Below are 11,648 nucleotides of genomic sequence, written 5' to 3'. Positions count from 1 at the left end.
CAGCCCGGACGTGATCCCCGGCACTGTTACCGCTCACAGCCCGTGACCTTCCTCTGGGCCCAGCCACTGTGAGCAGCTCTTAACATCCCTTCACCCTCACGGGTTCCAGGCAGGATTTGTCCCCTTGGGTTCTCGTCAAACGCATCCTTCCCCAAGTGGATTTGGCCCAAATTTCCCTTAGGAAATTAGGTCGCCTCCCCCACTGCTCGAACCCTTGACCTCCCACTTTAAGGGAATAGTCTGGTGAGAGTGAGTACCAATTGTTTATGTAACAGCCCGGACGTGAACCCCGGCACTGTGAGCGGTAACAGTGCCGGGGTTCACGTCCGGGCTGTTACATTCGGCCGCCGAACCCTCTTGTGGAGGCAGCATTCGGCTGCCGAAGCTTGCCCCCAAAAGAGGACTTTCGCCTCTGTCTGGGAGTTTCGGCCGCCGAAAGTGCCGCCGAACATGCATGAGTTTCGTCTCTGTCTGGGAGTTTCGGCCGCCGAAGGTGCCGCCGAACCTGCCTGACTTTCGGCTCTGGAGGGACTTTCGGCCGCCGAACCTGACGCCGAAAGTGCCCTGTCCAGCCTTCTTTTGCATGTTTTGCTATGATTGTTTCATGATGTTCTAGGGGGTTTTCGGGGAGTAGTTTAGAGTTATGTTCATGTATGTTTGGTCCCTCATTTGAGTCCACCTGTGTAGGTTCGGACCCGAGGAACCGAGGACCCCAGTAGTGAGTCAGTCACTTCAGAGTCAGTAGAGCTTCAGCCAGAGGTGAGTGGAATAACTCTTATGCTTTTAAATAAATAAACCAGTTTAAGCATGATTCACGCATCATGAATGCCATGAAATATGATAGGGTGTTTGCATTAGACTCACGAATATGTTGCATTGCATAATATTTTTGATGATGTGGATGAATGTTGAATGATCCTTTAGTCCCCCTATGCTATGATGATGATGATACGGTATGGAAGACCAGTGAGGCCCATTCTACGCCCCTGGCACCATGTAAGAGAAAGACCAGTGAGGCCCATTCTACGCCCCTGGCACAGTTGGACCATGTTATGTTATGTTATGATATGTAAGGGAAAGACCAGTGAGGCCCATTCTACGCCCCTGGCACAGTTGGACCATGTAGGAGACTATTGGTGACAAATTCATCCTTGATGTGATTAGCTGTGATGTGATGCATTTCATGTTATCATATGTTTTAAATGTTTTATTATTCTGCTCACTGGGCTCTTATAGCTCACCCCTCTCCCTTAACCCCTAGGCTTGCAGGTACAGGGTAGACCAGGAGGTCAGCAAGAGTAATGAAGTCCTTGTTTTGTAATAGATAGAAAGTGGACATGACAAATTATGTAATGATGATATTGAGGTTTAGAAGTGTGCTTGACCATAGTCTGTTGTAATCCCTTTTTGTTATATACATGATCTTAATGTTTATGGATGACTATGTTTGACCAACTCAACGCATGTTAAGTAGCCCATTGAGGTCATTGCTGAGATCCCACAGAGGGGTCAATGTTTATGTCTATGATTATGTTCAGAGCATGCACAGGTTGAGGTTGGCACATGAGTATATGAATGAAAGAAAAGTTTTAATTTTTACGTTTGTTGTTGATCATGTATGGGATTGAACAGGTTTACAGGTTACATGTCAGGCTTGCTACGGGTCCCGGCGGCCTTAAGCCGACCTGGATCCTAGCGCCGGTAGCGGTCCGATTTTCGGGTCGTTATAGGGCCCATGAAGTCTATGCCCCACACATCAAACACCTCACAGACCATGACGGGGTTCTGTGGCATTTGATTTCTTTTGCTCAGATTTCCAGTTTGTTGACACCTAGCACATGATCTGCAAAACATAAAAGCATCTAGAAAAATAGTGGGCCAAAACAGACCACTTTCAAGTATCTTATGAGCAGTTTTTCTGGGACCAAAGTGTCCACCACAACTATATGAGTGACAAAAAGTGAGTACTGAAGCTATTTCTTGGTCTAGAATACATCTCCTTATCATTTGGTCAGCACAATGTTTCCACAAATATGGCTCATCCCAAACATAGTATTTGGCATCTTTCTTTATCTTATCATTGGTGTGCTTTGACATGTCAGAAGGCAAGTTACCTGTGGCTAAGTAGTTTACCATGTATGCGTACCATGGCTCATCAGATTGGGCAAGGAAGATTTGTTCAAGGTGGTCATTCTTATATTCTTCAGATTCTGAGAGATGTTGCAAAGGTGTCTGCGCAGAGGTGGTTTCAGAAGTCTCTTTCTGCGCAGGACTTGGCTGAAAGGGAGGCGGAGGAGAGCTAATTTGCATAGGAAGCTGAATGGGCGCGCCTGGGAGGCTTTCAGATGCCTCTTCTTGCGCAGGGGTGGTCTGTACTCCATTCTGAAGTGGTGCAACTGGTTTCTGTACTTCCTGTATTGGTTTGCAGTTCATCTGGTGGATGCTGCAAACTATTTCCTTAAGTTTCGACTCTTTCTGGCTCTCATTCCTGCAAAGATCATCATTTAGTATATCATCTTGATTTATAAAAAAAACATTTTCACTCAAACAATCAATGATATCGAAATTATCAACAGATTCTGTTTGATCAGTTTGTTTAGGCAAACAATTTTCTGGTTGTTTCTCTTCAGCAGCTTGTTGTTGTACTTGTGAACTTTCATCATTTGTCTTATCATCTTGAAACTCTTCCTCTCTCCTTAACATGTTTGCATTTAATGAGGTGGTCATTTGTTCTATCTGATGTTGGATGCTTTGCATAGAACTTGCCAATGTCTCCATCATCTTCTCAAGGTGTTGGTTGGAACTTGGAGGTGCTGGTTGGGCTTGATATCCTTGATAGTCCTGGTAGTTGTTAGCCCTAGCATAGCCAAAATTCGGATGGTCTCCCCAACATGGATTGTAGGTGTCAAGGTAAGGATCATGTCTTGGTTGTCCATAGGATCCTTCAAATGCATGTACTTGTTGAAGTTGTTGAGTTTGACCTATAACAAGACTTTTCAAAGCAGAGGTTAGTTCAGAAATTTGAGAAGTGAGAACAGATGTACCTACCTCATTGACTCCTTTTTGCAATTGCTTTTCATCTCCATATTGTCTAGATGCTACTGCAAGTCTTGAAATCAACTCTCTAATTGCTTGAGGTGTGCTATCTTTAATTGAACCTCTACATACTACATCAATGAATTTACTTTCGGATGGTAGCAAACCTCCACAGAAGAATTCTATGAGTGATCTTTCTGAAATGTCATGTTGAGGACAATTTGTACACAATCTATTAAATCTTTCCCAGTAATCATACAAATCTTCAGTTTCTTCTTGCTTAATGCAACTAATCTCTCTTCTTATGCCTATTATTTTAGAAGTTGGAAAATATTTATTCAGAAAGGCTCTTACCATACCTTCCCAAGAAGTGATTGATCCAGGTGGCAAGTAAAATAACCAATCTTTGGCATAATCATCAAGTGAGAATGGGAATGCTCTTAATTTAACATGCTCTTCAGATATGCCTTGTGGTCCCATGGATGAACAAACAAAATGAAATTCTTTCAAGTGCTTATGTGGATTTTCATGCTCCAAACCTCTAAATTTAGGTAGTAGATGTATCAAACCTGTTTTAAGCTCAAAAGGGGCTGTCAAAGGTGGGTAAGTGATGCACCATAGCGCTTGATCATCAACAGGGGCTGCCAACTCTCTCAGTGTTCTTTCTTTTGGTATTGGTGCCCTCTTGACTGGATTTTCTGGTTCAATATCAGCATGTACAGCAGGTCCGGCTGGTCTTTGAACAGGGGCAGCAGGTTGCACATGAAATTCAGCCATCTCAGCGGCTGTTTGGGCAATTTCTGCAGTTGTGTTTACAAGGGCTAGTTCTACAGATTCTAGTTCTATTGAGGTAATTTCTGTGTGTGCTATCTCCTGGACAACAGGTAACGCTTGTTCTGTAATTTCTGCATGTGCTGTTTTTTGGATAGCAACAAATTCAACAGGTGTTGTTTGAGCAGCAGTGTTTATGGCTGCCTTTTGGACAGCAGCTGGTTCTGTTTCTCGGAACAGCAGTCTTGACAGTAGGTGCAGAAGGTAATTGCTCAGTAGCATTGTTGCGGGTGGCAGATCTGGTAATGAAAGAAAAATAAACAAGTAAAATCAATTTCCCGGCAACGGCGCCAATTTTTGACTCGCGGTTGTCGAAGCCGGTTAAAAATAACCTTTCTGGTTATCAACAATTTACAACTGCAGATAGTGGTGAAAGGATCGAATCCACAGAGAATTGAGAACTCACCTATTTCTCTTTCTATGACCAATAAAATAAACTGAAACGATAATAAATTAAAAATGAGATAAAAGACTGAAAGTGGGATCAAATGAGATAAACTGAAAATTGGGATCAAAACTGTCAACAAAATAACAGGGGGGTTTGAGATTGATTGTAGTAAACTAATAATGAGAAAAATAATGGAAAACAAATAATTAAATAAAAAGTAATCAATAATGAGAAAGTTCTAGTTGAAATATTGGATCCACTTTAGTTGTTGGGATTGATAACAGACACTTTGTTCTTTTGGGTTGATTCAATAGATTAGTTATGGAGATGGAAGACGCTTCTCACCACCATTATCTCTCCTTATGATTAAACTAATTAGGGAACGTCCTCTAATTAATTACTAATTAACAAATTGCCAAGGAACGTCCTTGGGTCTTAGGCATCAAAACAATTGTCAACTGCATTAAGAAATAGAGAGATCCAATCCTAGCTACCCAAACGTATGGAGATAACGCTAGATCATACAATTTCCTTGGATTTTATCTCAAGTGTTCTCATGTAAGAATAATCTAAGCAATTACGGACTTAAATTATTCAAACTAACAAATAATTATTTTGCAATCAAAAATCAACGTAGATCTCAATAACAAAATAATGTGAGAATTAAGTATGAAATTGCATGAATATTAAACACCCAAAAATTAAATAATATTTGATCAAGTCTTACAACCCATTAAACAACTAAAACTTCAACCAACATTCAACTAGATCAAAGAAATCAGCCACTCATTGGCTGAATTAAAGCAGAAATTAAAAGAAAATAAAGAGGAGTGGAAGAACCGAAGAGATTTTTGCCTTGCGCCTGGCCTGCGGGAACTGCCGTGGGATGTGAATTGTGTCCTCATTTTCGGCCGCTTAATGTCCTTTAAATAGGTGCAGAGGAGCGCTCTATTTTGGAAACTTATGTCCACTGTGCGCGTGTCCCTTGGCGTGAGTGTTGCTGCCCGTGTGTGTGAGTTAGGAAGTGTAGAACGGCTGGCCATAAGCGGGCCCGCGGGGGCTTGGTCCACGTGCAAGTGAAGGTGTGCGAGCTTGCAAGTGTCCATGTGCTGGGTGATGAAGCGGTCCATACGCTGGAGCTAATGTCCCATGTGCGCGAGTGTTGCTGTGGTACGTTGGTCTTGTGCAAGAATTGATGAAGTGCTTTGGTGCTGGCCACATGTGCGCGCGCTTTGATGAAGTGAATTGGTCCAGTGCACGTGGGTGTTGAATGTGTTTGTGAATGGTGAAGGTGGGCCGTCCGTGAGCTTGGTGGAGTGGGCGTTGAAGTTCAACGGGCCCACGTGCATGTGTTTGCTGTGGCCTATTTTCGTGAATTGATGAGCGTGAATGGGCCACTTGCGCGTGAATTGAGCTTGCGGAAATGGGCCGTCCAATTGCTTCAATATTTAAGCTTCAAAATATTGTTCTCGTTTAGCTTGATTTGAATTCAATTTGGTAGACTTTCTCTCTTTTGCTTTAAATAAGGCGGTTTTAGGGGGATTTTCTCCAAATTGTCCTTTTACATCATTTTCTGCAAAATAATATTAAAAACAATAAATTAAGCAGAAATCATATAAATATTCATTAATAATATTAATATAAAATAGACTAAATTATGCTCTATCAGCCAACCATAATGAAAACAATATTATTAATACCCTCAATGACCTAAGGTCTGCCCAAGAGGGGCAACAGTTCTCTTTCTCCAGCCCAACAACTCCCAATAACCAACCACAAACCCCTTTTAATCCCTCGCCGAGCTCAGCAGGGAATGTACCTGGAGCCATCTTATCTAACCAAGACCCTCAGGCCATGGCCCTCTAGTTACAAAATACTGCCCACTAGCTGGGGCAAATGATGCAACAAAGGGGCCTCAGCACCCCATCGAATGTGTTGCCTGTGATAGAAGCAATCCAAACCAACGAGCCCTAGCCTACCTTCAATCACCCCCAACAACATAGCAGAGAAACCGAAGAAAGAGGCAAAAGGGCCGGTGAAGAAGAAGAGCCGGAGGCCAGAGTCCATGGGAGAAGCGTAAGGGAGCTAATAGAAAATGACGAGACAGACAGTTACTCTGCCAGAACAACCAGAAGAACATAGAATGAAGAATAGAAGGAGGAGTACCGTGTGGAGAAGAGGCCCAGACAAGAAGAAGAAAATGTAGATCAAAAGCTGCAGAAAATGAGAGAATAGCTCTTAGCCGAGTTGGGGGCGAAAGATCATAATCAGACCCTCTTACCTGCATCGTCGCCCTTCTTGAGATGTGTGCAGCAGGAGACCATCCCCAAAAAGTTCATGATGTCGCCTATGGCAGCATACGACGGAACGGGAAATCCCAAGGAGCACGTCCTTAACTATAAAACTTTCATGGAGCTGCAGACCTTATCGGATGCCTTGATGTGCAAGGTATTCCCCACGACGCTCATAGGGCCAGCACGGGTGTGGTTCAATAGCTTGGAAGCCGAAAGTATTAGAAGCTTCGGAGACCTTGCCAATGTATCCATCAGTCAGTTCATAGCAGGAGTGCCGGCATATAAAAAAACTAGTTACCTAGAGACGGTCAGGCAAAGGAGGAATGAATCTTTGAGGGAGTATGTAGCCCGTTTCAATACGGAGGCCCTGCAGATCCTTGAGCTAGATGAGGGTAGGGTGGTGGAAGCCATACAGAAAGGGACCATCTCTCCCGAGTTCTTCGGCTCATTGAGTAGCAAGCCCCCTATCTCGCTGGCAGAACTGATGAAGAGGGCAGAAAAATACATAAGGCAGGATGATACCTTGATAACGAGCAGATTCCCCAAGGAGGCAGCAGACAGAGGAAAAGCCTCGGAGGAGAGGAGGCCGGAAAGACATGAAAAGAGGCAAAACAAAAAGCCTGAGGCGTATAGACAACCCTGGGATCAGAGGAACCAAAGACCATTTCCTCCACGAGTTCTTAAGACCCTGACCCCTCTCAATGCCACCCGAGCCAAAGTGCACATAGCAGTCCAAAACAAGGAGTTTCTCCAATGGCCCAAGCCCATGAAGGCTGAAGCAAGCCAAAGAGATCTTGACAAATACTGTCAGTACCACCGCACGCACGGCCATGACACCAATAATTGTTACCAGCTGATCAGTGAGATTGAAAGGCTGATTAAAAGAGGACACCTACGGAACTTTATGAAAAAACCGGAAGGAGAAAGGCCTCAACAAAATCCTACTACAGAAAGACCTCAGAGGCTGGGAACAGGACCAGTGAATGACGGTTCCAGTGGAACCATCAATATGATTGTCGGGGGATCTGGAGGTCGGATGAGCAGGAGAGGAAGAAAAAGGGGCCGAGATGGGGAAGGCAACAATACTGAAGTCATGCAAGTGGCAGAACATTCTCCAACGGTCATCTCTTTCTCCCCAGAAGATGCCAACGGCATTCAGATGCCTCACGATGATGCTCTCGTTATTGAAGCCGTCATTCACAACTACCGAGTCAGGAAGATCCTGGTTGACTGTAACAGCCCGCTTACCGGACCATCACCGGCACTAGGATCCAGATCGGCTTAAGGCCGCCGGGACCCGTAGTAAGCCTACTGTCAACTCTGTGTACCTGATAAATCCCACACATGATCATACTTAAGCTTAAAGATAGTAGGAGTTATGTTTAAGTACGTTTGGTCCTCATTTGAGTCCACCTGTGTAGGTACGGACCCGAGAGACCAAGGAGGCCCACAGAGTTAGAGTTACAGAGACTGCTCAGCAGTTGACAGAGGTGAGTGGAACAGAACTTTATTTTAAAAGTGAAGAACTGTTTTAGCATGATTCATGCATCATTAATGCCATGTTTATCTAGGATGCTTTGCATTAGTATTCACCAAGTTGAGGCATTGCATTATTACTTGTATATGTGGATTGGACCGAGGCGATCTCAATAGCCCATAAGTCTGTCATTAGTGTATGTCCTGTGTGAGCTCCTTTGGGGCCGGGCATTTACCTTGGATGAGTCCTGTGAGAGCCCTTATAGGGTCGGGCACCATGAGTAGTTAGTGAAAGACCTGTGTGAGCTCCTTTGGGGGCCGGGCACTGACAGAGGGAGTTTTGGGATCATGTCCAATTCGAGATGTGAAATGTTTGTGCAGTGATGCATCATATGATAGCATGTTTTAAATGTGATTTTTTTATAGATTCCGCTCACTGGGCTCTAGTAGCTCATCCCTCTCCCTAACCCCATTTTTCAGGGCCTCAGAGAAGAGAAAGAGAAAGAGATAGCAAGGGTAAAAGGCATATGTAATAGTATAGAATAGTGGACATGAGAATGATGTACAGTACAGAGTTTATGTAATGTTTAGAAATGATGTAATAGCAAGTTATATAGTGAGTTATAGAATTGTGCTTGGCCCTAGTGCTTGTTATCCCTTTGCACATGATCCTTTTATGTTTTATCTGATTGAGATAATGTGGTGATGATGATGAGCTAAGCGTGGTGCATGGTAGTCTTTCTATCTCTGTAGTCACTGTATGGTACCATAGCAGGTATCACTCTTCGAGTGCATACAGACAGAGCATGCATAGTCCAGGCTTAGTGGCAGTTGTACAGAAAAAAAAGAAGAGTAAGGAACAGTTTTACGCTTAAGTATGATCATGTGTGGGATTTATCAGGTACACAGAGTTGACAGTAGGCTTACTACGGGTCCCGGCGGCCTTAAGCCGATCTGGATCCTAGTGCCGGTGATGGTCCGGTAAGCGGGCTGTTACAGATTGGTATCAGAGCCATAGGGCCTCTAGAGTACGGTGTGCTGAGCTAAGATGCTCAGGGATTAGAGATATCTCACATCGGAAAGAGGTTGTTTTAGAGGGCAAGCACAATAGGAAGATCATGTCCACTAGGATAGGATGTTGAGTCTCTCTTCTCTGAGGCCCTGAAAAATGGGGTTAGGGAGAGGGATGAGCTACTAGAGCCCAGTGAGCGGAATCTATAAAAAAATCACATTTAAAACATGCTATCATATGATGCATCACTGCACAAACATTTCACATCTCGAATTGGACATGATCCCAAAACTCCCTCTGTCAGTGCCCGGCCCCCAAAGGAGCTCACACAGGTCTTTCACTAACTACTCATGGTGCCCGACCCTATAAGGGCTCTCACAGGACTCATCCAAGGTAAATGCCCGGCCCCAAAGGAGCTCACACAGGACATACACTAATGACAGACTTATGGGCTATTGAGATCGCCTCTGTAACGACCCGGAAATCCGACCCGTTACCGGCGCTAGGATCCAGATCGGCTTAAGGCCGCCGGGACCCGTAGCAAGCCTACATACTTCCTGTAAACCTGTGGAATCCCATACATAACAACATATACATGATCTGTAAAAATTTTTCCTTTCTCTTATCCAAGCAAAACCTGTGCATGTACAAAATCATACATAAACCCCACACTGGAGTCCTCATCAATACTCCAATGGGGTATCATCATCATACATATCAACTTGGATAATCATGGTCATTAACATCATTATTCATTAAACACTCTGTACATAATGGGGATTCACACATCTCTAGGTCAAGCACTACTATAATCCTCAATACATCATCAAATCATTCATTACATTACATAGTCATAAATACTCATTACATCTTGTTCATGTCCACTACTATCTATTACAACATACATGACTTGACTTCACTCTAGCCGACTTCTTGATCTATCCTGTACCTGCAACTCTGGGGATAAAGGGAGTGGGGTGAGCTACTAGAGCCCAGTGAGCAGAAACTAAAAACATTTATTTTAATTCCTCCATTTTTAGGTATATTATTATTCATTTTATTATCATATAACTTTTTCTTATTCATGCTTTCATGTATGCGCCATAACACAAACATTTCACAACAAGGATGAACTTGTCACCATTTAGCCCCAATCTTTCTTACTTATACATGCCGGGGGCGTAGAGCCGTAGCAGGCACACCCGGACTTCCATAATCAGTCATAGTGCCAGGGGCGTAGAGCCGTAGCAGGCACACCCGGACTTCCATAGGCTATCATGACATATAAGGGCTAATGGATCATTCAACATTCATCCACATCAACAACAAAGTATGCAATGCAACATATTCGTGAATTTCTAATGCAAACAACCTAATATTGCATGGCATAATGATGCATGGGTAATGCTTTATGATCATTCATTTATTCATTTACTTTAAAGCTTAAGGGGTTGTTCCACTCACTTGGTAACTGAAGCTTTAGACAACGAACTCCTGAACGACTATCTCACAACCGGGGGTCTCGGTTCCTCGGGTCCGAACCTACACAGGTGGACTCAAATGAGGCACCAAACATACATGAGCATGACTCTAAAAATACTCCCCAAAAACCCCCTAAAACATCCTGAAAACATCACATGAAACATGCAAGAAATGGCTGAACAGGGCACTTTCGGCGGCACCTTCGGCGGCCGAAAGTGCCAGACAGAGACGAAAGTCTCTTTTCGGGGGCAACTTCGGCAGCCGAAAGGCCTGCCTCCCCAGCCATGTTCGGCGGCCGAAAGTACCTTCGGCTGCCGAACCTGGTTTCTGCCAAAGGGCAGAAACTTGGCTCCCTTAGCACCTTTCGCCTCCAAACCTTCTAAACATGCATATTGTTCAACCAAAGCATGCATACAAGTTCCTAGGGGCCTCAAACATGCATATACCCCATCTACAACACTTCAATCACACCACAATCAAGCTACATTGTTCAAAAAGTCATCAAAAACCCATAGGTTTAACATATTACCCTAAACATGTATTCTACCCTTTAAAACTTCATAAAACTTGTTTTAAATCATACATTGAGCTTAAGATCGGCTCTTACCTCTTGAAGATCGAGGGTTGAGGAGATCTAAACTTGGAGATGGGAGAAGTTCCAACTTTTTGGTCTCCAAGCTCCAAAACTCGTTTCAAGCTCAAAGATCTTTCAAAACCAAAGTTATAAACTTGTAAAGATCATGGAAAAAGGAAGGAAAAACTCAAGATTGGGGAAGGATGGCGAATGCTCACCTTGGCCGAAATAGGGAGAAAAAGCTCGCCCATTTTCGGCTAAGGGACCCTTTTATAGTGGCTGGCCAGACCACGTTCGGGGCCGAATGTGGCCTCCGCATCCATGCAAATGTTCGGCGGCCGAACATGAGGTTCGGCGGCCGAACCTTGACTTCCCTCACTCACGCTTTCGGGGGCCTAACGTGCCTCCAAAAACGCATGCATGTTCGGCGGCCGAACTTGACTTTCGGCGGCCGAACCTGGGTTCCTCCAAGGATTTTTCATGCAAAAACTCATTTAAATTTCTTACTTAAAAAACATGAAATACATGAAACATTTCATTAAAATCATAGTTTTA

General features: G+C 43.9%; 1 protein-coding gene across 1 annotated transcript in view; it reads left to right on the top strand.

Moving 5' to 3' along the window:
• Positions 1–6,694: 6,694 nt before the first annotated feature.
• The window catches only part of LOC110607481, a 19,752-nt gene continuing 14,798 nt past the window's right edge, over positions 6,695–11,648 (top strand). The window contains exon 1 of the mRNA XM_043959382.1: positions 6,695–7,781. Coding sequence (XP_043815317.1) covers positions 6,695–7,781 — 1,087 coding nt within the window. The remainder of the gene's footprint in view (positions 7,782–11,648) is intronic.

Source organism: Manihot esculenta, chromosome 8 (genome assembly GCF_001659605.2).
Source record: "Manihot esculenta cultivar AM560-2 chromosome 8, M.esculenta_v8, whole genome shotgun sequence".
NCBI classification, from domain to species: domain Eukaryota; kingdom Viridiplantae; phylum Streptophyta; class Magnoliopsida; order Malpighiales; family Euphorbiaceae; genus Manihot; species Manihot esculenta.
Note: the sequence above shows the minus strand (reverse complement) of the source record. Positions and strands in the feature narration are given on the sequence as shown.